The following is a 26,436-nucleotide window of genomic DNA, read 5'->3' on the forward strand; positions in this document are numbered from 1 at the left end:
ATTTATTAATATCTGAACATTTTTCTTTTAAAAGAGTATGAGTCGTCAATTTTTCTAACTTGAAATCTTTTTAAGTTGATAGATCCATTTAGAGGTCTAAATGTTGAATAAAAAATCAATTCCACCGTTAGACATCTGCGTGAACCGACTATAAACTAAGTTTTATATGGTTACCTTTAATATTTGTTGCTTTCGCAACCAGGAATATGTTTCGATATTATTTATTTCAGTATTTGAACATTTTCCTCATTTTGAACTTGGTGGGACACTTTCTGTACCATGTGTAAGGAAATTTGAAAAAAAATGCTTTTTAGAATTTGAATTTTTATTATAAACATTGGAATTAATTATGGTTTAACATTAGAAGTAATAAATACTTTAAAATACGGTAGAATATATGGCAGAAATTTGGCTTCAATTCATAATACGAAAATTGAGCACAAATTATAAGTTGAACACATAAACTTTACGCCTATAAATTGGAATAAGATATTTTTAATTAGAATACATCGAGTGATACCTTACTTTGTGCCCAATATAAAATATTAATCAATTAATTAGATAATTTTCTACTATATGGTAGGTATCAATCGTTTCAAAAATTTTTATTCCTATTATATAACAATTATGATCCTTCAAAAATCAATCAATGGGATCATAATCATTCAAATTTGAGCAAAAAAGTTTGCTTTAAAACACCATATAGTACGAGGGATGATCAGAAACAAATTTTACAAACCTCAACATTCGGAGAACTACATTTTATGGTGAAGTTTTTTTTCTTCTAACTGGGGACGGATTTTGGTCATACAACTGGTGTAAGGGTAGGTAAATAAACTAACCAGATGGTACTGGGCAATTGAAAGTCAAGGAAATTAGGAAAATCGACTTTTGTAGAAGTGAAAACCATAATTCGTGTCCCTATTTGATATTTACAATGAAATTATGAGAATTTATGGTGGGATTGTGGAGTAAAATCACCTGAATCACCAACAAATGAGAAATTTAAGGTTTTATCTTCTGTTAATGATGTTTTGGTGATCATATTCTGATATTCGTATGGTGTTATAGGATGTCGTTGCCCTATGGGACTATATTAGAGCTAAAGGAATGGTAATTTTCTTGCCGGAAAATCTGAAGAGACCTCTATTTAGCTCAAATTTAGTACCTAATGTTCCTATTCCTAATGTTTAAGTAGTGCTTATAAAACACATCCCTTGAGACCTGGCTCAATATACAAGGATGTGATTTTCATCGTGTTCTATTGTTAATTCATTTACTGATCATCCCTCGTAGATAAAATTATTTTTTTTTTCGAATGTATTTACAAAAATAATAAAAGAAAACAATCACACTTCCGTTATTTCAACTAACTCAATTAGAAATTTATTCAACATCAATTAGAAATTAATCGAACTAATTTCAATTTTTTTTTTTTTTTTTGACTAATAAGAAAACAATTATTGGAAAACAGTAAATATCCAAATATTTTCTAATAATTTCTATCCAAACGAATGAGCATTAGGGAAAATCTCTTATATTTATCAAATCGAAAGTGACCAGGAGGTAAAATACCCAAAAATTGTCATTTTGGATCGAAACTTTTCATCGATATAAGTTTTAATAAGAGTGAGCAGTCAATTTTTCCAACTAGACATCTATTTAAGTTTATAGATCCGTTTAGGGCTCTAAATCTAAATCATTTCACTCATTTTCTAGAAAACTGCTGTGAAAAAGTCCAATATCATTGCACGAATAAAAAATTTGTTCAATCGACTAGCCAATACTATATCGGAGATCAAATTTTGAGTAAACTAATCAATAGATAACCCCATAACGTTTTGAAAATAATAATTAATTAATTCGAGTATTTTTATGGCGTAAAAATAAAAATTATAGAATAAATCTATTCGTAAACATCCGAAATATAAAAATATCACAATAACTAATTTTCCATTTATATTTAAATTTGATTTGTTCTGGTAAATGCTTTTTATACTCTATACATTAAAATTGAGCTTATGACTTTAAAACCAGTAGTGCCAATACAGTATATAACTACATACTCATATATACACAACTTTTTACACGAAAAACCCATTTTACATCATCCGTAACTACCATGATGTTATACATAATACAGAAAATATGTTTAAAAATTAAAATAAACTAATGAAAACTTCTTGTTGTTGTGATGGTTTGATTCCAAATCAGTCTACGATATCTTCAGTCTCACCCATCAACTAGGACAATCTTTTATACACCTACTGGTCACTGAAAAATATTATTTTTAGTATAATGCTTTTTACAATTTTTATTTTTCAAATTTGTAACAGCAAAACAGTCGATTTTTTTGACAATCCACCAAACAGTAACTAAAAATGGAAGAAGATCAATGAAACCATTCAGAATTGGTGATATTCATACTGTCGGATCTTTGGGGCTCCTCATAGGTCACCGGTTCTTATTCAGCTCTCATAAGCATTCGAAAGATTTGACACAAATTATACTTTTAGTACAAACCTCGTATAATTTCCTTTTTTTATCGAAAAAGAAAATTGATTTGATTGGTTTAAATAGATGATAAACGTTATTCTGTGAATAATTGGGGGGTTTTAGTAGTTACCAATAATATTTCCTTACCCAGATCCGGGATAGTAATACGGAGGTGGTCTTTCATATTCTGTGGGGGCTCTTTGATATTGCGGAGGTCCTCCGTTTGGAAATTCTTCCCAATGTCTAAATAAAAAAAAATGATTTTCAAATTTGTACGAAGGAATATAAACTGATTAGACTAAAATAAAAGTTTAAATAAATTTATACGGGGAAAACAAAATTTTCTTACTTCGGTGCCATATCAGCGTATCTAGAATCCGGAGGTTGGGACCCCGCTGCGAATTCTCTAGTAACCACTTCGCCCATCTGGTGTCTATCTTCGATTTTCTTTCCCTTCTTCTTCTTCTTGCCCCGTTTTCCACCTCTACTAGAATTTTAAAAAACTAAATTTTCACACAAATATTTCACTTTTGCATATTAATGACATAAATTATTCAAAAATATCATGATTTAAACACAAAAAAAAAAATAATAATCAAAACAATGTTATGATGAATGATTGATAGAATTTATCAATTAACTAACCCCACAGTTAATTAAAAAACGTGCCACTTTCTATATTCCAGTCCATATGAAAAATTAAAGAATATACAAAGTCAGATCACACTTTTTTTTAAAGGGGAGCAGTTTGTATACTGTATTTTAAATAATTTAGTGGATACAACCCCTAAAATCTTGACTCTTGAGGTGGTTTATACGTTTATCTAGTTATTTATAATAAATTAAAACAACTAGTTTGAAAAATTAAATTTTGCAACAAGATTTATTCATTTCCAACAAGATGGGGATTCACCACAATATTTTTTACCAGTTAAACAGTGACTAAGTAATGGATTGGTAGAAGAGAAGCATTAAAATAACCAACACGATCGACTGACTTAGTCCCTCTGGATTGTTCACACCTCTTCACCTAACCAAACATAACCAACACACCCTCATGCTTTCAAGCCATAAAGCACTTGAGATTTAACAAGTTGTGCCCACCTCTACTAAGAGATTTATTTAATAACCTTGAAAATAAAAGTTAAATGACTTTGTATATTTTTTATTTTGTATAGGAGGCGAAAAAATATTAAAGAGTTTTAGTATCGACACCGTGTATATTTTAATTTGCTCACCAGAATACAATGCGAAGGTTTTCCAAGTTATATACCCATGTAAATTAATTCTGGTACTAATAAACTAAGAAAAGAATCTGGTAAGCCATATTGCTCGAGTGGCTTTGTTCTTGCGGGTAATTTGAATCAAAATACAAATAATTTTGTAGAAAACCATCCCTATTATGATTATATTATATTTAAAAAGAGAATTGGAACGCAACTACATCTGATTAGTTAATCTTCCTTTATAATGATGAGAAAAAGGCTTTTACTATGTTGCTAACTAGGAAATTAAATTGGGAAAAGGATATCCATATTCCAAACTTAAAATACCATCAAATGGTACTACATAGGAAGCTGGTGCTAGTACCAAATGCTTTCTATTGCTAGTATATTGTATGGAAATGAAATGAGACAGTCTGAAAAGTCATAGAGAAGCATTCGGTCCCCATGAGCACAATTTTTGATGTCGAAGGAAGTTCCAACTGCTCTTCGTACTCAACCGCAACATTTCCACTTTGAACAGACTCATACCACAAGTAAACATTCTTCAATGTTGCTAAATTATCACCACAGACAGGTTTTAATGTATCACAAGTTTTTTTGGAAAAAAATTCAAAGTTAATGTATAGCTAGAGGTCCATATTTCACAACAGACATTAGACGTTCACTAAATACTACTCAGATACTGCCTGGAACTAAATGAGACCTAGATATTCAGTCTGATGAATCATAGAGAAGCATTGAGCCCCCATGAGCACAGTTTTTGATATCGAAGGAAGTTCCAACTGTTCTTCGTAATCAACTCCACTTCTAAAATACTCTCATCACTAGTAACCACCCTTAAGAGTTGCTAGTTAGATATATTTTAGCTTCAAAGTTAATATATTATTCAAAATTCATGGTACACGACAGATTCAAAATTGTCACAAGTGTTGAGGGGTTGAGATATAATCGTAAATTTTTTATCCCACCTGGTATTATATGAAAAAATGTGTCTAGTGCTAAATAAAAGTGTCTATTAGTACTAATTCAAGTTTTTTTTAGGAAAGAGGAAATTGCAAGTAAGTCACACACTAAATACAGGGGGGTGTTAATTGAATTTCATGCAATATGTTAGACCCCATATTTTTTTGCAGCTACGGTGCACAATTTTTTAAACTTACCTGTTCAAGGGAACACTGTCCCCACGATCAGCGTAGGCATCATACAAATATTCGCTGCAAAACGATATAAATACAAATCTCAATTATAAGAACAAATTTTACGGTTCAACGTTGACTTTCTAACCGAAGAAAATTTGTTTAAGGGGTTGTGGGTGTATAATTATGTATCCCCGAAATTTGTACGACCCCACAGAACCGAACAAATAACTCAAAACGAATATATAATTAATTAGGTAGAAAATAAAAATTATTTCAAATTGTATCCTTAAGAGGACCTTCGAAATGATTTAATGGTAGTGAATATAATTTCCAACACATGTTAGGATACTACATTTTTTAAATAAAAATAGTTTATAACATAACATTGCTTTTCCATTGAAAGTTATTGAAAATTCCATTATATACATCGGTTATTAAATTTCCAATATAAAATTAATGTAAATTGTCGATTTATTTGGTAGAAATTATTTTTTTTAGAATACTCCAGTAGCTAGGAATTAAAATATATTGAAAATAATGTAATGTAATTAGTTTTTATTCGATTTGAAGTGTCAAGTTGAAGACTACACAATAAAAAATGGAGTGTAACGCATAAATTGAAACACTAGCACTGTCTGGTCCTTCGAGCCGTGATAAAAACCTATAGTCCTAGTAAACAATGTGTCCTGTGTAATAAAATCACTAACGATTCTAGAAATCCCAATTAACAGTTAAAAGATTATATAAAAACCAACAAATTGAAGCATTATGAAGAATTTTTATAAAAAAAACTTACAAAGACTGTTTTTATCTATTATATAAAATAAAATTTTCCCCAAATGAAAGGAAAATCTGTTGAATTGAGGTTTTCCAAATAAAACTTCCATAAATTTAACAATAAATTTTTATTAAAATATGTCTTTTAGTTTTCAAACATTTTTTTTGAGCTTAATTATTTTTTATTTTTAAAGATAGTGGCTTGGAGTGGAAGATGAAGTCGGAAGAAGTTTCCTGGTTTGATCCCAACTAAAGAAGAAAATTAAATTTTCATTTGTACCCTTAAAAGCGGTTTACTGTACAATCTCCCATGAAAAAGTAAGGTTATGTTTAAACGTTTATGGTTTTATTTAGGTTTGTTATCACACAGACATGTTATTAATGCTCCAAATGAAATTGTGAATAAACCAGACTCGATATTTTGCCATTATATTGCAAATATTTACATAGCAGACCTACCAGCAGTACCTTAGTTGCTGATTCAATCGCACTAAGAAGTACCGGATTCATCCAGACGTGGAAGGACAAAGACAAAGATGCCTTTGGTGGAGATTCCATCTCACCGTAGTAGTTCTGAAGTTTTCGGTTTGACTCAATTAAAAAAATACAAAAACAAACTTTTCTGTCATTCAACAGATACATATCTTTTAAATAGCCGCCACAGATGATTCTATTAGTGATTACCGCCAGTTATAAATTACTGCTATCATATTTTATATGCATAAAATAAATCATTTCATTCTAGATCTGTGTCAGACTAAATATGCGACTGAAATATCAAATTTTCTTCATTTTTACAATTAATCAGAAGGTATTTAACGCCATCTATGCCAGATGGTCTGAAACAATCGAAGAAACTTCTTATTCTACCAACTGGTCTCAAAGGGCCCTTTCATTAAGCAAAAATGAGCTAAAAAGAGGTACTAGTATGCTCACTACACCCTATCCATCTTGGTCTAGTCGTTTCTGTCAAAGGAAACCACCAAACATCTCCACTGTTAGGCTCTTCATAGACTAGGGTACTGTAGTTACGTTCAAACTTTATAAAACCATAAGAAGTGATATGCATAGCCTCCCAAACATTGAGAAATTATTGCTGTGTGACTGGTAGACACTCCAGTATACACATTATATCAATAGGTCAAAGTATTAGTGAATAGATTTCCAGCCTTAACGCTCTAGATCATCTAATCTGTGCCAGATGGTCTGAAACAATCGAAGAACCTTCTTATTCTACCAACTGGTCTCAAAGGGCCCTTTCACTAAGCAAAAATGAGCTAAAGAAAGTTACTGGTTTGCTCACTACACCCTATCCATCTTGGTCTAGTCGTTTCTGCCCAAGGAAACCACCAAATACCTCTCCATAAGGCAATCCATAGACAAAAGCTACTATATTTACATTTAAGCTTTTTAGAACTAGAAGACGTAAGCTGCATAGCCAACAAATGGGTAGCTAACTTTGTAAAGTCGTTGCTGTTTGGCTGATAAACTTACTAGATCAATATATCGAAGTGCTAGCAAGTTAGATTCACGACCTTTACGCCCTAAATCATCTAATATATGCCAGATGGTCTGAAACAATCGAAGAACCTTCTTATTCTACCAACTGGTCTCAAAGGGCCCTTTCATTAAGCAAAGATGAGCTAAAGAGAGTTATTGGTATGCTAAATAGACCCTAACCAAATTGTCATCAAGAAAAATTAGTAAAGAAACAAGTTTCTTTTAGGATAATAATAAATGTAACTTGTCAAAAAAATGACACGATTTTTGAAGCGAGTTAGTGAAACTACAAACGAAACAGTTGTTGGCAAAATATCAAAAAAACCCGTACAATCGTAACTATTATTTACCGAGGGTTTTAAAAATATGTGCATTAAATATACAGCGAGCGGAATATAAATTTTAGATGAAATGAATTTTGGTGTCTTATTGTTTCAAGCATTCATCAGTTGAGTTAAAATTAAACAAAACTACATGTACATAGAGTATATTAAAAAAAAAAAAAAAGGAAATACTCACGTTTCCACGTATTGTCCGTACTGTTTATACTTCTGGTACAAAGACGCCAATTTGACAGATACAACGATTGTTGGTATAAAAAGCAATAAACTGGCAAGCAATGATACCCAAAATCCATTCTGCGGAAAATTCATTTAGACGGATGATGAGTTTCGATAACTAAGTGAAATTCAAATACATACCCAAGGTTGTAAAATTTTATCACAAGTAGAAACTAGAGTGGAATTTATGGCTACATTTAACGGTCCACATTCGCCAAGTTTTGTTTTTGTTACGATAATCACTCTGTCGATGTAACTCTGGACTTGATCTTTTACTATACTACCAAAAGACGTAGCAGCCTTAAACAATAAAAATTTATATTGGAAATATTCTATACACAAAAAGGTTATGGGAAAGGTCTAAACCAGCCGATACCATTTTGTACACCACAACCTGAACAACGGGACGGTTAGCCATGAGAATAAGGAACCATTATGCCATTTAACAGGAAACTAAGTCAGTATTATACAATTTTTTAAAAATATATAATTTGTTCTATTTGAAATGGACCAAAAAATATCACGATTGGTGGTTCAACTTCATTTATATAACCAAAACATGTTGGTACCTTCTGTGCTACATCACTCAAAAAAGTTCTTTCGTAACCTTGGTATATCTCTTGATCCAAACAAAAAAATGAGCTATACCTTTCCACATGCACAGGACACTGTTCCTTCTGAGATTAGATCTAGTAGAAGTTGTTCACTGTTGATTTTGTACGAAGGAAGATAAGACTTTGGTTCATTTAGTTCTATAGTACCTCTCCATAACAATGTTTATATATATAACCTCCTTAAATGCAGTACGGATATTTGAATCCATTAGAACCGCAAAGCGAGCTGTAGATGTGGAAAATTCTTCGTACAAATGACGGAGAACCTTCAGAAAAGGAGTATGAACACTTTTCATTAGTCTAGAACCTTTCTGTGTAGTAGTAATATACTTTCAGAAAATCTAGAAGAACATGGTGGTACTTTCCAGACTAGATCACTCAAAAAAGTTCCTTTGAAACCTTAGTATGAGCTCAACCTCTTCAGATGCTCAAGAAACCGCCCATTCTGAGATTAAATCTAGTAGAAACTATCCAGTGTGGATTTTGAAGGAAGAAAAAGAAAATTATTGTTCAATTAGTTCTAGGATATCGCTCTATTACAATGCTTTGGTAAAACGTGTAGATTTAACCTTCTTGAACCCTAGTATGGATACTGGAGAAAGCTTTTTATGATGGAGGTTAGTGATTTCTCTAGCTAGCACCGAAACCAAAACGTTTATTGTCTATTTGAGACAAGCAAGAGACAATTAGATAAATGTTGATCATCATTTTACAGTTATAGAAGAATCTATTAACCTCTAAAAGATTTTCAACCTCAACTCCTTTTGGAACTAAGATTTACTTAGAAAAGTACTTTAAGTAAGAAGATTTTGGTTCCAAAAGTCGAGATATTTTTCAATAATCATCTAACTAGAACAAAATCAACTACGAGATATTATTACTCACATCCATCAACATTTTTGATCCATCCACTCTCAACTTCTTCTGAGCGTCTTCGATTTCATGTATCAATTTATCTATAGCTTCTTTAAAACTTGTAGAATTCATTTTTAAACTCGAATCCAAGTGCATGGCCAAATCCTAAAAAGACAATTTTTTTTCCCAAACAAAACATCTAATTACCGATAATACTTACCATCACTTCCCTGGCTTCGGTCCTCATTGGCTCAAGAATTTTTTCATCGTAAGTGTTTATATGAAGTATAATCAAATTCAATTCAGTTTGTAAAGTTTGCATGTTCTGACCGTCCATTTGTTTAACAAGTTTCTGCAGCACTTCTGAGAGTTTCTTTAGACTCATGTTCGTGAAGTTCTCTTTCAGCTAAAAACCAAATAAATTCATTCGTTTAAACGCCTTCGAAAGGATACAAAAAATTATAATAGACTCCACACAAGGCTGTCAAAAGACCATTAGACGCCAGAAGACTAGATAGGACAACCTCCAGATGGATGGCACAACTACTAGAACAGCAGAAATGAAAGACCTCGGGCAAGTCACCACTATAGCCACATGGTGTGCATTATCTTAGCAAGGAGGAATTGGAACATTGAAAAGAAGGTAGATAAAAGCAAAACCAATTATTGGGACAACCTATAGAGGCTGAGACAGGTAAAGACTCTCCCGGGAAACTATAACCGAAGAAGATCTGCTGAATGTATCGACCTAAATAGGAACAATCTACGAATACTAACAAGAGTCCTAACAGGGCCTCAATGGACACTTTAAGAAGCCTCTAATCACATTCTCTCGAAATGTCAAAAACTAAGGAACGCTTGAAATAGAAGACAAACTGCTGAATTCCAGTATCGCAACAAGAAAAGGGGACACAATAGATCTTTTGGGTCGCGGTGTATAAGGTACATCAATATCTACATTCGTACATACAAAAAAATCCAAAAGATTCATAACCATATCAGCCAAAAAGTCTGATATAACTTCTCAAGATGTCCACAAATGACATTAAGCTTGTGGTCGGTCTTCTAACTGGCCAAATATCACCTTAGACGTTAGGCATGACATAAAACAACAAATGCAGATTATGTAAGAAAGCCATAAAGGCAGCAGAGGTCACCAAATCTGCGATTGTCTTGCCCATAGTCACCTCGAAAGACTAGTGGGAAGTGGAGCAAAAATCCCCATGAAAATGACCACTTTTAGGAGGGGGCCAACCTATTTTGGAGGCAAAACTCCTATATTGAATCAAGAAATGTAAAACCATGTGATCATCGAGGAAGTTAATAACTTAAGAAACCCCAAAGAGTGAGGGGCATATTAAGAGAGTGTCTGGATTTAGATTTGCTAAAAGAGAGATTGAGGAAAGAAGATAAAGTGTACAAGAACAAGGCCAAAAAAATGGTTGGATGGAGTTTTGAAGGATATCAGAGAGGTAGAACCGAATCGGAGTGCAAAAGTATAGAAACGCAACCTGGGGAGATGAATGGTGAAATTAGAAGACCGATAAGAAAAGAAAAATAAATCATGGTCTGTAGTACTAAAAAAAACTTACCTCATCTTGGAAACGATCGAAATTAATACCGGGATCGAAGCTGGACAAATTTTTCAGTATATTCAAATTAGTATTATTCAAAATGGTAAAATGCGGATCGACGATTCTATCCAATTGATTTTTAATACCGTCCAATATCGATTCGACGTTAAATTTCTTAACTACATCATCTATATTGAATCTTTTTTCCAAATTAAACACCTTATACATGCTCTCATTTTTGTAGCACAGATTTAGTACTTCGCTTATACTAATGCCCAATTCGGCATCACCATATTTAACGTTCCTTGTTAAATACGAATCGACGACATCTAATACGGACGATTTTTGAGGATGCTTCAATGGATAACAGATTCCTCTGTCGGTAACCGCGCCCGAGATCAAAGCTCCTATAGTTACGATTCCAATGATCAGGGTAGATATGAACATCAACATCACGGCGCTAAAAATTGAATACTGACACACCGGTGCACGTAAACGCTAAGAAGTCTTACCACATCAGAAACTGACTACCTGCGCCTTTGTTGCAACAGTTATCGCTGTATCCGTCAGGTCGTTTACCGCATATACCGCAAATCAGACCTAGTGCTATGCAGATGGTGATTATAAGTAAGACGCAGCTGATCGCCAAACCTCCGTAGTATCGATAAGGTGAATAAGTATGCAAATATTTATACCCTTCTTCCAAATTACCGTCAAAACTTCTCATTTGCTTCTGTATATCCGAGATTGTTTGCAGGATGTTGTTCAAATGTGTCTGTATAGTTTTACCTAAAAATAATAATAAAATTTCAGTTTAGGAATCGAATTCTTTCGCCAAATCTATTCGAGGATTGTTAAATGAGAAATTCAGAAGTACTGAAGGTCCTTCGAATGTCTATAACCATTTCTGTAAGACCGGTACCTCAGCAGACAGTCTTGCCAAAAAAAGGGCAACGACTCCATACTGTGGTGATTAAAGAATCAAATTCAAACACTCCGAGCATAAGAAAATCTAATGTGCCTTACACCAAGGTGTCAAAAGAGTACTAGACGTGAAAGGAGTAAATAGGACAATCTCCTACTATCTACTAGAACAGACACAAATTCAATTACTATTAACAGGTGATGTCCACAATGGGGAGTCGCGCATTTCCCACCAAATCTATACTTATGAGAAAGTTAGAAGTACTAAAGGTCTTGTGGTCATGGATTCATAGAAAATGGGGCTTTTCGAATGTCTACCTCCATTTCTTTAAGATCAGTATGTAACTAGAAGAAGTTACCACAGCAAACAGCCTTGCCATATTTTGGACTAAAGTCCTACTGTGGTCTCATGAGATGTTACATTAACACATTAACAACAAACCGAACAGATGATTAAAAGATCAAATGGAAATGCTCCAGGTCTAATAAAATCTAATAGAGACCACACGAGGTTGTCAAAAGAGTATTAGAGGAGTAGATAGGACAATCTCCTACACAACTACTATCTACTAGAACAGCAGAAATAAAAGACATACCTAATTTCCTTCATTAGGAAGAAAAAGCTCAACATCAAGCCCATCAAGTTACTCACTAAAGCCACATGGAGTGCATAAACTTAGCAGGGAGGAATTGGGGTTGTGAGACCAATCATCACATGCAGGGCAATGGTTTGGGGTACTAGAACTAGTCTGAATACCACGAAGAATTGTTTATGTGCAGCTGGGGCCATGAAATCTTGCCCAACAGCTGCACTAGAATTGGTTCTGAATCTTCCTTCTCTCCACATAGTACTCCAAAGGAGGAAACACTCCAGGTCTAAGAAAATCCAATGTGCCTTCTTAGACATAGAGTCCATACGAGCATTAGATGCAAGAGGAGTAGATAGGACATCCTCCAAATGGAAGGTCCAACTACTATAGGAACTTTGAACATCATGTCAAGGACTCAACTGTAGAAAAAGATGGTGCCAATCGATGGAGCTGAACGTCAACAAAATTTTCCACCAAATCAATTCAAGAATTGTAAATTTCGGAAATACTAAGATGATAGGGTCTTGTGGTAATGGGTATAAAGTACCTAGTTGCTTTGATGGAGATTTGGGGTTGCAGTTGCAAATCTGAAAAAAAAATGATATAGAAAAAAAAAACAATAAAAATAAATAAAAAACATTTCGGGAGGTTTCTTTGGACATGGTCTCATATATTGTAAAAAAATTGGTTAGTAATTATTATGTAATAATTTTTTTAATTAATAAAAATATTTTTTTCCAACTATTTATTATCCTTCTCCTAATTCAAATCCTGAATATAGCGAATTTGTTGAACTGTGCTTGCTTCAAAAAAATTTCCCCTAAAATGACCTAAAGTTGTTCGACCATAACGAAATATCAATAACGATGGGTCTATCCAGAACCATTTTTCAGTACTAGCAACTAAAAAGCTACACAACCTACAGAAATGGTGAGGAGGATAACAGTATGACCAAGAGGTAGAAGTAAACCTAGAGATAGTAGACCGGAAAGTAAAATGCAGAAACAGAAAAGAATGAAGGAAGCCAGGGTCAACAAAAAAACTATAACAAAAAGAAAAAGGGGAGTAATCCACCCGGTAAAGGGATTTGGTAGACAAACAAGTCATAATCCAAGGGATTGAACAACATAATGATGAAAAAATTATGGTCATTAATGGGTTAAATGTAAATACTAAAACTATTTAAAAAGTTCCAGTCTAATTTGGGTCGACATCTGATGATTAAATTATTACTCACCTGCATCCTCAACTTTTTTTAAAGCTTGTTTCAATGTATCGTTTAAACTACTAGTGATATGCCTTTCTATATTATCTAATTTGTTTTTTCCTTCTTCGGCAGCTGTTTTGAGAAGATTTAAATTCAATTTTCCCAATAAATCAATGGCCGGTGTTACATCGGGAAGCTAAAAAATAAATTTTATTTCAAATTTTAAGGAAATGTGAAACAAAAGAGAATTTTTAGATTTTTTACTCACCTTTGGAAAATATCTGTCAAGATGCTGCATGTAAAACATAAATTCATTTAAAACTTGTGATTTTTTTTGAAGAAAAAAATTTCTTTATGGGAGCTACCACGATTCAATTTACAACTAGAAGTGTTAGGGTTGAATGAGGTCTTCGAAATGTTTGTTATGGGGTTTCAATGTATAAATATAACTTACCCTATTGAAATCGATTAATTTAATGTTTTTTAAAATGAAACAACGAAATTTGAAACTCCACAATTCCCAGACGATGAATACTCGGAAATATATTAGAGTTAGTACACTTGGTGTTTGATTTTGCCACAATCCCACAAAGAAAACGTTAATCTACTTTCGATATCAAAATTCTGTTGTTTTTAAAACACAGTTTTAATGAACTATTTTGAAGTGGTGAAACGAGAACGTACCAAAGTTTAGAAAATTTCAAAAATGACAAGGATTAAAGCAACTTACCCTGTTGAAATCGATATTGGTTTGAAGATTCGAAATTTCTTTTTGAATTTTAACGCACGATTCCAAGTTGCAACTGTTTAACGCGTTGAGTAAATCACGCTTTACTTTCCTCATTGCTAAAAAATATAAATAAATATATAATTCAACATTTTGAAAAATAAGGCACTAAGATATAGAAAAAAAATCAAAATATATCAAGAATCCATGTCAAAAAATTATGAAATGCAAGATTCAATGTACTATAAGTGTAAGAAAAAATTTTGGAGACTTTCTATAATAGAACATAATGAACCAAATGTTTACAATTTACGTATAGATCAACAAACATATATACAAATCCCAATAATAATGAACCAAATGTTTAAAATTTACTTCGATTAGCATCAAATTATCATATGAAACACTTTTTGTCATTTGGTTACTTACTTTATCATCGATAATTTTTATTTCAAACTGAAAAAATGCTAATAATTACTAATTTATTTTTACAAAAAAATTAAATATATGTCATGAGCTCCCCAATTCACAAAAATTCGTGAAAAAGATACGAGGTGTTGATTTTTCAAATTTTTCGAAAAAGTAACTTTTTCTTTCAGCCAAAGCCCCACAAAACCTTCCAATTTCAACTTACCGTCATTCAATTGCGACGCCATAGTTCTGAGATTATTCGTATACCGTTTTAATTCACCCAATTGCTCAGTTATTTTAGGTATAGCTTCAACGAAATTGTACAGATCCATCATAGCGGTAGCATTGCTCCATATATTCAATTGTTGCATCACGTGTATGCCAGATTCTAAAACAACATCAAAATATTCATTTTTTGAACACCTCGATACATAACAGTGCCTGAAAATACCGATTCCAAAACATTTTATACAACATATTTGACAATATTATTTTTATTTTTGAATAAACCTCGTATACAGCAAAAAAATTGATACTTGGATTGAAAATTTACTTGAAAAAATGGTCGATATTCATTCGGGAAACTCCAATGAGTCCTTTCTTAACCTTCAAACTGCTAGTTTAAAAAAAAAGGTTTATAATGAAACAAAAACCAACTCTACCACTTCATTGGTTTCCTTACAAGTCCCCAGGAAGCCCCTGATAAGGTCACGAAGAAGAGTGAGGATTCAAATCTACTTTATGTGCTTCTAAAAAGCATCTTCCGTCATCATCTCTAAGCTGTCCAAGTTTCTGGTCAACTCTGGATCCCCTACAAGTCAGATTGTGCCTACGAACCAAGTTTTCGTGAAGCTGCCTTAACTAATTCAGCAACGTGACTATACCAGGACAAATTTGCTCCTAACCGCAACAAACAACGAGCAAAATTGCGGTGATCATGATATTTTATGTCCAGACAGCTTGTAAAACCAGCAGACTGCCTTAGATTTATCGAGTTTATTGGGGCTTTTGAATCGAATAACGATACCACTGTGGTAGCTATAGATCCGATTAGCAATTTTGTGAAGATGCATCCCTGTGGAACACCAACGTTGATCTCAAACCTTTCTGGATAGATCAGTCGGAAAGCTACTGAGCCAGTCGATAAGTGAGGTCGACGAACCGTACGATCTTAATTCATTTAGAAGATTGGCAAGCCAAAATCGCGTCAAAAGCCTTCGATATATCCAATGCGATGACTCGGGATTCCCCTAAAGGTTCAGTCCATGCGCTGATGACATAGACCAGGAGGTCTGGTGGATCATGAGTCTTCTCCAGTCAAGAAACTTGAACTACTTAAAACTAGCACATATACTTGTAATTCATTGAAATTCTAGACAAATGCTACATGAAAATCACTTACTTTCAACGGTATCTTTAAAAATTTTGGCAAATTCATCATAATTATCAGTCAGTAGAACCTTGGCTTGACCTTTAGCACTGTCAAGATAGGAAATTGAGTCGTTATACGCATTCCTAAGACTAGTTGGAAGCTCGTTGGTACCATCTTGAATTTGTTGATTACTCGCGAAAGCACAAACCACACAAAACCTGGAAAACAAAAGTTTATACTATATAAAATAATGGAAACCATCATCGCGAACATCGATTAAATACTTCCAAGACGAAATTACATTTAATATGATTCAAACTTACAGGAGGGCCGTCCCCAAAGCTATCAATAGAGCTCCTTGTAGAACTTTTTTGCACAGATCTCTTCTTTTATCACAGGGTTGTGTCCTGGCGCCGCAGTTTCCGCAACACCGACAACAACAGAAGAATAAACCAACAATTGGTACCAGTAGAGTGATTAGTACCAATATCAGTAGAACCAGAAGTAATGGCCAATAATACTTAAGTATATCCCCGATGGTAACCCCTTCGTTCAAATAAGGGTAGTAATAAGTATTGTATTGTTTCCATACCAACAAATCTGAAAATGAGACACTTATTTTACCTCTAAGTTGAAATTTCTGGAACCGTTTACTCCAACACTCACAATTACACTTTCTGTCGGGTGGTAAACAGCAGACATATGATTAAGTATATTAAAAAATGTGGTGAACCGAACTGCTTATGAAGCTCTACTGGTCATGTAAATACGAAATTTTATTATTTTTCTAACCTAACCTAACATAACCACCTCTAAATACAACAAAGACAGCCAAAAGATTCTAAAGAATGTAGTTGCATTCATTCAACAATTCGCGTCGAAAGACGTTAAAAATTTAGTTCATGTTAACAGTGTGGCAGTACAAGACACCGACTCCCGAAATTCGCGAAAATACCGAGACGTTTAAAAGAATCATCATATTTATTAGTCACAAATAAACGCCGAAACAACAACAATCAAGACATATATTTAATGACGTAAATTAGCACCAGATGGCGTACGTATTATTTATCAGTTCCCAATATCCCAATGAGAATCTACTAGATTAGTTAGCCTTGTTGCAATATTCGTAATAAAAAAAAATAATTAATATCAGTTGATTGTAATAACAGTTTAAGTTTGATTAAAAAAATAATAAATGGTGTGTGAAATAATGAAATAGCATTAGCGCCACCTGTCGTACAATAGAACAAGTTAAACATCAACAACTGTCAATGAATTGAATTGAAAAAAAAAACAATCAACGGAACAACTGAAAAGCAAATTATTTTGAGACTTGATATACGTATAAAAAAACACGTTTGCGAATTTGCGAATGTTTGCGAATATATCCCGCGATAACAAAATAATATCCTTATTTTTATCAACTTCCTTGATATATAAGAATTCGATATAGAAAAGAATTGATATTACTCAAAACAAAATTTACTGATAAATCGAATAGTTTACATTTTCTAATATAAATACATGAACATTGTTTTTATTTCAAGAATTGCTTTCTATTTAAACGCATTCATTCATATATGTGAGTAAACACACTTTATCGGTTTCAATAATAAATAATATACAGGGTGGCGCAATACAACGTGCATATTGCATTATCTTTGCCTCTATATTTTCGATACATCAAAAAGTTTTCATATGAAATAATAAATTCGCCAATAATCATGCGAAATTGTACATTTTCCTTACTTTTGAATTTAGTTTTTATTTATATTTAAATAGTCATACCTATCATTAAATATTTTTTTTTATTTTATAGATAATGAAAAACAACCGACAAGGTATTGAATTTAAAATGATAAAATATTCATTTGAATCGATGTATTGAAAGCCATCTATTCAAATAAAACGAATTTTGAACTAACGTTTGATTATAACTTCAAGTATCGATATCTCGAAAACGAAGCGAGATATCGAAAAATTTCGTTCTTCATTTTCGACTTAAAAAATGTCAAAAATCCTACGATTTTTGAAATTTTTACACTCAAAGTGCACCACAACGAGTTTAGGTTAGGTTAAGTTGATAAATACAAATAATAAATTTTCCCAACTTTAAGTATCGATATCTCGAAAACGAAGCGAGATATCGAAAAATTTCATTCTCCATTTTCGATTTATTTTGGCCCAATTAAGCCTAAATCCGCACCACAAAAATCGTACTCTCCCCCATTGGGGATCAATTTGAACTTCTAATTTCGAATATCGAATTTTGCAATTTCTTTAAATACATTCATTCTGTCGCTGCAATTGTTTGTCATAAAGTGAATTCGTTCCGTTTATTAATTAGAAATAAGCTGAAACTATAGTAACACTTTACGGTTTATTAGTTTTGCGGCCAATATAACAATAAATAATATTGAATAACAAAATTAATAAAAAAAAACTTATAGCGTGAAAAGACTTTCGATCGAAGCTAAATGAGTTTTTTTTCGTGAAATTGTCTCTTACCTTGCATCAAAACGTCTGCAGGTAAAATCAAATTGATGAACTGCCTGGTGACGTTGTACAATCCCGCCATTCCTTTCGTCTGAAACGTAACCCGACCGGAAGAATATTTTTGAGTATCGACGTAATCAGTATAAGTCGGTAGAACTCTTTTGAGATCGTCCAAAACTACTTTCATGTTGTTTTTGATTTTGTCCAAGCTATTCGAAAATCCTCCGCTACCATTCGATACACCGATCGCCAAAAATAACACGGACAACGTCAAAAATAAACTAACGATATTCGTTGAGGTTCTGCTCGTATCTGTCATGGTATATTTGAGTTTTTGACGCGCCATTACTGCGAGAATGCAAAATTAAATGTCGGTTATCGATTGGCATCTATCGGGATCGTGTCATTTTGGTTTTTAAATCAAAATGGCGGAGGGCAAAGTTAGAGTTTCAATACTAATCCTTTGGCAGCACCTGCAACAAAAATATTTTTAACACGACTCCGCGTAAACAATAACTTTTAACGGCTGTCATTCAAAGTGACATTTTAATGACAGTTCTGCAGTGGTAAGATCGTTGTACCACAGAAAAACGAAGTTAATATTAATTTGTTTTGATTAAACTTTATGGTAAACAAAGCTGTCAATCAAAGTGACATTTTAATGACAGTTGTGCAGTAGTAAGATCCTTGTACCACAGAAAAACGAAGTTAATATTAATTTGTTTTGATTAAACTTTATGGTAAACAATGCTGTCATTCAAAGTGACATTTTAATGACATTTGTGCAGTAGTAAGATCCTTGTACCACAGAAAAACGAAGTTAATATTAATTTGTTTTGATTAAACTTTATGGTAAACAATGCTGTCATTCAAAGTGACATTTTAATGACAGTTGTGCAGTAGTAAGATCCTTGTACCACAGAAAAACGAAGTTAATATTAATTTGTTTTGATTAAACTTTATGGTAAACAATGCTGTCATTCAAAGTGACATTTTAATGACAGTTGTGCAGTAGTAAGATCCTTGTACCACAGAAAAACGAAGTTAATATTAATTTGTTTTGATTAAACTTTATGGTAAACAATGCTGTCATTCAAAGTGACATTTTAATGACAGTTGTGCAGTGGTAAGATCGTTGTACCACAGAAAAACGAAGTTACTATTAATTTGTTTTGATTAAACTTTATGGTAAACAATGCTGTCATTCAAAGTGACATTTTAATGACAGTTGTGCAGTAGTAAGATCCTTGTACCACAGAAAAACGAAGTTAATATTAATTTGTTTTGATTAAACTTTATGGTAAACAATGCTGTCATTCAAAGTGACATTTTAATGACAGTTGTGCAGTAGTAAGATCCTTGTACCACAGAAAAACGAAGTTAATATTAATTTGTTTTGATTAAACTTTATGGTAAACAATGCTGTCATTCAAAGTGACATTTTAATGACAGTTGTGCAGTAGTAAGATCCTTGTACCACAGAAAAACGAAGTTAATATTAATTTGTTTTGATTAAACTTTATGGTAAACAATGCTGTCATTCAAAGTGACATTTTAATGACAGTTGTGCAGTAGTAAGATCCTTGTACCACAGAAAAACGAAGTTAATATTAATTTGTTTTGATTAAACTTTATGGTAAACAATGCTGTCATTCAAAGTGACATTTTAATGACAGTTGTGCAGTGGTAAGATCGTTGTACCACAGAAAAACGAAGTTACTATTAATTTGTTTTGATTAAACTTTATGGTAAACAATGCTGTCATTCAAAGTGACATTTTAATGACAGTTGTGCAGTAGTAAGATCCTTGTACCACAGAAAAACGAAGTTAATATTAATTTGTTTTGATTAAACTTTATGGTAAACAATGCTGTCATTCAAAGTGACATTTTAATGACAGTTGTGCAGTAGTAAGATCCTTGTACCACAGAAAAACGAAGTTAATATTAATTTGTTTTGATTAAACTTTATGGTAAACAATGCTGTCATTCAAAGTGACATTTTAATGACAGTTCTGCAGTGGTAAGATCGTTGTACCACAGAAAAACGAAGTTACTATTAATTTGTTTTGATTAAACTTTATGGTAAACAATGCTGTCATTCAAAGTGACATTTTAATGACAGTTGTGCAGTAGTAAGATCGTTGTACCACAGAAAAACGAAGTTAATATTAATTTGTTTTGATTAAACTTTATGGTAAACAAAGCTGTCAATCAAAGTGACATTTTAATGACAGTTGTGCAGTGGTAAGGTCGTTGTACCACAGAAAAACGAAGTTACTATTAATTTGTTTTGATTAAACTCTATGGTGGAGTCAGTACAGTTTCGTAAATAAATTGGTAACGCCATCTCTATATCAGACTTCTAGAACTAACTTCTTGAAGTTAAAATCATATGGATTTAATACTTGTAGCGCCGTCTACCTAACATCCATCAACTCTCGATTCTATATTATCATCAAAAACGGTTCACAAACATAAAAATATAAGTAAAACAACTATAAATATATATAAAAGTTTAATTTGAAATTATTATAAGCAAAATTGTCGTCCCTGTATATTAAAATGGTTCTCAAAATGGTGAAACTTCCAGAAACTTGAAAATTGTAGTTTACAGAATGTTCCAGAAGCGCCATGACATTTATACTCAACCCCCTCACAACGCACTTCCTTTCGAAAGGTCATGAACTCATTTCGCCATGTTGATAACAGTCAAACCGCAGACACGATTTAAAATACAGTTCTTGAAATTCATCATTAACTGTATAAGTATTATTTCTAAATGATAATTTAATGTACACTGTAATCTACATCAAGATAATAACACCATATTCCGTTTTAGTCGATTTATGGATTTCTCGTAATGAGTTATACGAGGGGCACGCTATATATATTTGACATGAACTTTTATAACCGAAGTTTTCACAACTAATCTCTCAAAAAATTGACAAAATAGACTTCGTATTCGAGTCAAAGGTTAACCAGAAATCACGTATGTCCAAATCAGGCGAATAGGGTAGATATTACGTAAATTTCGTGTGAAAATTTTGTTACCAATGGGTGATTCATGCAAATTGTCACCACCTCGTATAATGAGACGAGTGGAATAAAGGAAAAGACACAAATTTTTAACGGTCGTTGTCACTCAATATAGTTATGGCTCATAATTGATTATAATTAGTGTTAATGTAGACATAGAACAGCTGCAGACGTACATATGTGATGAAACATTAAAAAAAATTCAAAGAATGCATCTTGGAACGTTTGAATATAAATATATGAAAATATATAATAAATCTAAAGATCATTCAAAAAGATTGTTAGGTTATAATACGTAAGTTAGTTAGTTTCCGCCATTTTTTCACGTCATCTGTCAAAATTTTTCGATATTCCTTGATTTTTCGCATACCTTCACGATAAATGCGTATTTTCAAACATTTTTTTTATACGAGCGGTTCGAAAAAGTTTCTCGAGGGAAAAGTTATTAAACGCAGAAAATTGAAGAAAATTCGATTTCTTGGAAAACTATACAGTTGATCCGGAAACAAACATGATTTTTGGATTTTTTGGAAAAAATTACATAATATTCCATGGTTTGTATCAATATGTATTTTTAATATAATTGTCAAAAAATTTCAGAAAAAATTTGACATGCTCGTATAAAAAATTCAATATTTCGAGAGCCATTCGAGATATCGATTTATTTTTGACATGTATCAATTGAGAAAACGTGTGTCTAAGTGACTGTTCATATTAGATTCCTTAGGTTCCATATTTGTAAGAAATATACAGGGTGAAAGTTGGATTATTTTTTTACGACAAATATCACTATAATAATTTATAATATCTACAGTTGTGGCATGGCAACGTTGTAACACAGAATAATTGAATAAGGAACGTCGATACTATCATAGAAAAAAAATGTTTTTTGTAAAAGATAAAAATTACAAACGAAAATCTTGGTTTTTTGAATTTTTCGCTTAAATTTTGAGGTTATGTGAAAAAATTGTGAATACAAAAGTTGTAGATCTTTTTATTATCTACAACTTTGCAATTTAACTTTTTTCCATAGGACTCATAGTTTTGCCAGAATTCGAGATAAACCGTTTTTTACCCTTACAAACTTAATCCCCTTCCCTTTCCGACCTCAAACGGCCCGTAAATTATTTTTATTTTTATTACATTCTTCTTCTTTTCCAATGGGTTTTATTCTTCTTTTATTTACATAATTTTTAAAGGCTTCTACCCTTGGATTCCTTCTGTTGCTTATTTGTAAGCCGAAAGATTTTCTACGGCAATAAAACATATTATTTTTCGAGTTATTAACAATTATTTCAATCGTCTATGTTAAAAACTATGTAGACAACCTGTATAATATCATTAACATAAATTCCGAACAGGAAATATTGCGAACCTGCCACCGCACCACGTCTACATGTTGGTTTTTATTATCGTCCATGAAACTGATGACTCATCTTGCTCTTTTGTACAATTTCGATATCGTAATTCTAAGAAATATTCATTTATAATGTTTCTCATAAATTAATAACCCTCGAGAAAGTAACAAATATATTAAGATCGAACAAACATTTGTCTGGTGCTGGTTGAATGATTAATGAAGTACAGTTAGTTTTTGAGTGCACTTCAAACTGTAGTTTGTTACAGGAAAGTAGGTTGATTCCGAACGTTAGGTATTTTACAATATACGCGATGTCTCAACGAAACAGTAGTAAATTATCGTTTCGTTGAAATCCACACAATGACAATCTATTTTCAGACTTTCCAGAGAACATCTGAGGTTAATAAATAGTTTTTTGACGTACAACAAAACGTCATTAAGCGCCATCTTATAAACGTTCGAAATTGCGTCGTTGTTTTCAAGCATTTTGATTATTCACTGTATAGTTATAGCTGTCGCCAGTGATTATAATTAATTAATCATATTAATGGTTATCAGTTTTTGATTGCATGTTATTTCAACGTATTCGACTACCCTGTTTACTATTCTCTCAAATTACTAGGACCGTTCCCACAAAAGGCACGTGACGGGAGTGTCAATAACCACCTAAGGTAGTTCAACGGTCGAATGTACCTACTGCTTGAAAGAATGATACATTTTTTATGACTGTTTTGACGGCGTTAGTGAACTTTCATCGTCTCACTGTATAATCAAAGTAAAAATGAAATTATTCAGCGTATTTTCAATATTATATACAATTCATCTTAATCGACTGTTCGATTCCCTCCTTTTTTTTTAATCGCACCATTTTGAACACCCGACGGTTGCGATGTTGCCATGTTTATAATGCCTTTTCACCAATTTGGTTATAGTTTCAACAAGATAGAAACAAAAACTGTAAATTTGTTATTGAAAATAATAAAATTTAATAAATAAATCGATTCAGGTAATTTATCTAATGTGAATTTTATAGAAAAACTTACGCAAGAAATTAGAACTTAGATTTCATTCGAAAGTGTCGTGGGGAGATTTTGTACACTCGTGAGCAAAAAAATATTAAAGCTAATGATTTAGCTCCAAAATTATATAAACTATTGTAATGTTCTTGCTCTCACAGCCTAACAATACGTTTTGATCGGTAACCACCCTTTTTATACTAAGTAGGGGCGACTTGAGTCGATTTTTGTATCTGATAACAGTTAATTAATGATTTTTTAGATTCTTATAAATCACCCGGTTGCCTGCCATAAAAAAATCATTGTTTCCATTCCCATTCATCTTTTTTTTTCCTAAGAATTTGGGTGCTGCCGGCCACAGAAAAACCTCATGTACTAAAAGTTTTTCCTGACAATTTTTTTAACAGTGTAACTATTCTAATTTATTGTATGCGCCATATAAGGTTCTATTTTAAAAATAAAATCGGAACGAAACTTTGTTTAAATACATAGTTGCGAAACGTCATAAAAAAGGTCAAAACCATCTAATTTCGTTAATGAAAATCTCATTCATTAGAATTTCAACAAAGGCAGATCATTCTTTTGTAACTCGGAATGACAACAATTTGATTTGAATCGGTGATTTCCTGTGTTTTATAGGGACAATGTTACAACGTTACGAAACCCTAGGTCGAACCAAGGCTGTTTAGTAAAAATTTTCGATTATTATCACAGCAAATTTATTGCTTAATGTTTACAAAGGTTCAAGTTTTCGCAGTAGACATATTGATGTTTTTTTTTATGGGAAAATACTTCGTTTTGGTGTCAAATGTTTTACTGTGTCGCCTATATACAATTCAATTCGTGTTTAATTCAAGGTTATAATGAAATAACATTATTAATAACTATAAAAAATAATTTTTCTAATTGAATTCTGATAACTACTACATAATAAGTTTTTATATTGATTGAAATTTGATGATTCCAATAAAAATCATATATTCAATAGTGAAATATGATTACTTCCAATTTAAATGAATTGATAATATCCTATCGTCGACTAACGATATACAGAGGGGAGAAATTATTGCTACAATTGAACAAGGAATGACCTAATAAAACATAGTAAGCGTTTTATGGTATGTAAAATAACAATGAACAACACAACCATTTGCTGTGCAAATTACCTACAAGAAACCCTCTTATATTTTCCCTTCCAAAGCTATAACGATAATTTCTATAAGCCACAGGTGTAAGGGTTTCAAAACATTAAAAAAACACTTAAATATTGTAGAGCAGAAAATGCAGTTAAAGTAGGTCCTATAAACCAAATGACTTGACTAGATTATATCTAGCTATAATTAGACCAGGATCAAATCCCGTTAAACTATCGATTTTAATCATTTATAAAATGAAATAATTAACCACTTGATTAAGAAAATGTTTCCGTAAATACAATAAAATCCACCTACATATAGATGCTTTAAAATAGAATCCAAAATTTCTTAATATGTCTCCCACACAAATATTCAACGTATGGGGTCACTTTAAAATTAATCTTTAAAAGATCTAGATTAATAATGTAGTCTCATTTTGCTTCACAAGAGATATAAAAGATGAATAATCAAAATACTTACCCTTTGATATAAAAGAAACATAACACTTTTTAAAAAATCCTGTGACATAAATAGCGCATTAACACAGTTTAATGACTTGAATAACAATTATTAACGTAAAAAACAGATATTGCAAGTTTTTATTACATTCAGGTGGATATTGTTTGTTTTAAGAGAATAATAAGTTACCGTACACCTCACCACACAACAATTCTCATAAAACTAAAGAGTCAAAGAACAAGAGCAACCCGAAAATCTGAGAAAAACAAGAAGTTTGTTTGTTATGGTTAGTACGGAATCGTCCGGAACTAACGGAAACTACAATTGCCCAAATAATACTAGTGCATGTAAATGTTAATTAAAACATCAACGGTTGGGTATGTTCTACTTTTATAACTAATACCGAACTGCAAGACAGAAATCAGAGTAGTGTCCTGAATAAACGTCAAACCTATAGATTATGCGCATTAGAGAACGCTTTTAGTTTGAATACATAGGCGGTACATAAACAGTAAAATAGGTATATGTAGGGATCCATATATACAATCCATTATAATTGTAAGATATTGTAATTATGTCTACAAATTTTCCTTAGCGTAGTGGAAAATATTATTTTGTAAATAAATGTTATTCATTAATTGCGTTCTTTTATGTTCGTTATGACGGGTGCGTTATTTTGTGTCAATTTGGTTACATACGTATGTATAGTTACGTATATTTTCAATTACAATTACATATAAGAGATATTCCATATATATATCCATATATATATTACATATATATCCATATATGTAATACTTCTATATGGACAGTTCCTATAAGTGGAAGGTGTTTCGACCAAGTGAAACAAAGTGTATCGTTCTTTCTCTCTCATCCGAGCGCTTCAGTTAGTTACGCTCATATTTTGCGCGCTTGAAACATGCGCAGTATAGATAAAGTGTCCCAAACGAGAAAAA

The 26,436-nt window shown here is 32.3% G+C and overlaps 1 protein-coding gene across 5 annotated transcripts; it reads right to left on the bottom strand.

Moving 5' to 3' along the window:
• Positions 1 to 307: 307 nt before the first annotated feature.
• On the bottom strand, positions 308 to 25,910 carry LOC130900288 (prominin-like protein). Of its 5 annotated transcripts, none has more exons than XM_057810802.1 (17): positions 25,502 to 25,873; positions 18,484 to 18,944; positions 16,296 to 16,572; positions 16,003 to 16,190; positions 14,824 to 14,988; positions 14,193 to 14,308; positions 13,493 to 13,658; positions 11,254 to 11,530; positions 10,760 to 11,201; positions 9,388 to 9,573; positions 9,198 to 9,332; positions 7,840 to 7,998; positions 7,658 to 7,776; positions 4,883 to 4,936; positions 2,846 to 2,980; positions 2,644 to 2,739; positions 308 to 2,274 (listed from the first exon to the last, which is right to left on the bottom strand). In XM_057810802.1, exons 2-17 carry the CDS (start codon positions 18,815 to 18,817, stop codon positions 2,265 to 2,267), a joined length of 2,859 nt encoding a protein of 952 aa, XP_057666785.1. In that variant the 5' UTR covers positions 18,818 to 18,944; positions 25,502 to 25,873; the 3' UTR covers positions 308 to 2,264. The 5 variants fall into 5 exon arrangements, with proteins under 5 accessions (XP_057666785.1, XP_057666784.1, XP_057666787.1 ...); XM_057810801.1 differs by having other exon boundaries at positions 2,846 to 2,983; XM_057810804.1 differs by lacking the exon at positions 4,883 to 4,936.
• Positions 25,911 to 26,436: the final 526 nt, after the last annotated feature.

This window comes from Diorhabda carinulata, chromosome 12 (assembly GCF_026250575.1).
Source record: "Diorhabda carinulata isolate Delta chromosome 12, icDioCari1.1, whole genome shotgun sequence".
Classification (NCBI taxonomy): Eukaryota; Metazoa; Arthropoda; class Insecta; order Coleoptera; family Chrysomelidae; genus Diorhabda; species Diorhabda carinulata.

What these genes read in the sequence shown, in the direction of transcription:
- LOC130900288 (XM_057810801.1), bottom strand. Translation starts at nt 18,817, where the DNA reads ATGGCGCGTCAAAAACTCAAATATACCATGACAGATACGAGCAGAACC. An exon ending in GATCAAAAATGTTGATGGAT is followed by an intron (nt 7,999 to 9,197) that starts GTGAGTAATAAT and finishes TTATTGTTTAAG; the next exon opens with GCTGCTACGTCTTTTGGTAG. An exon ending in TACGGACAATACGTGGAAAC is followed by an intron (nt 4,937 to 7,657) that starts GTGAGTATTTCC and finishes ATCGTTTTGCAG; the next exon opens with CGAATATTTGTATGATGCCT.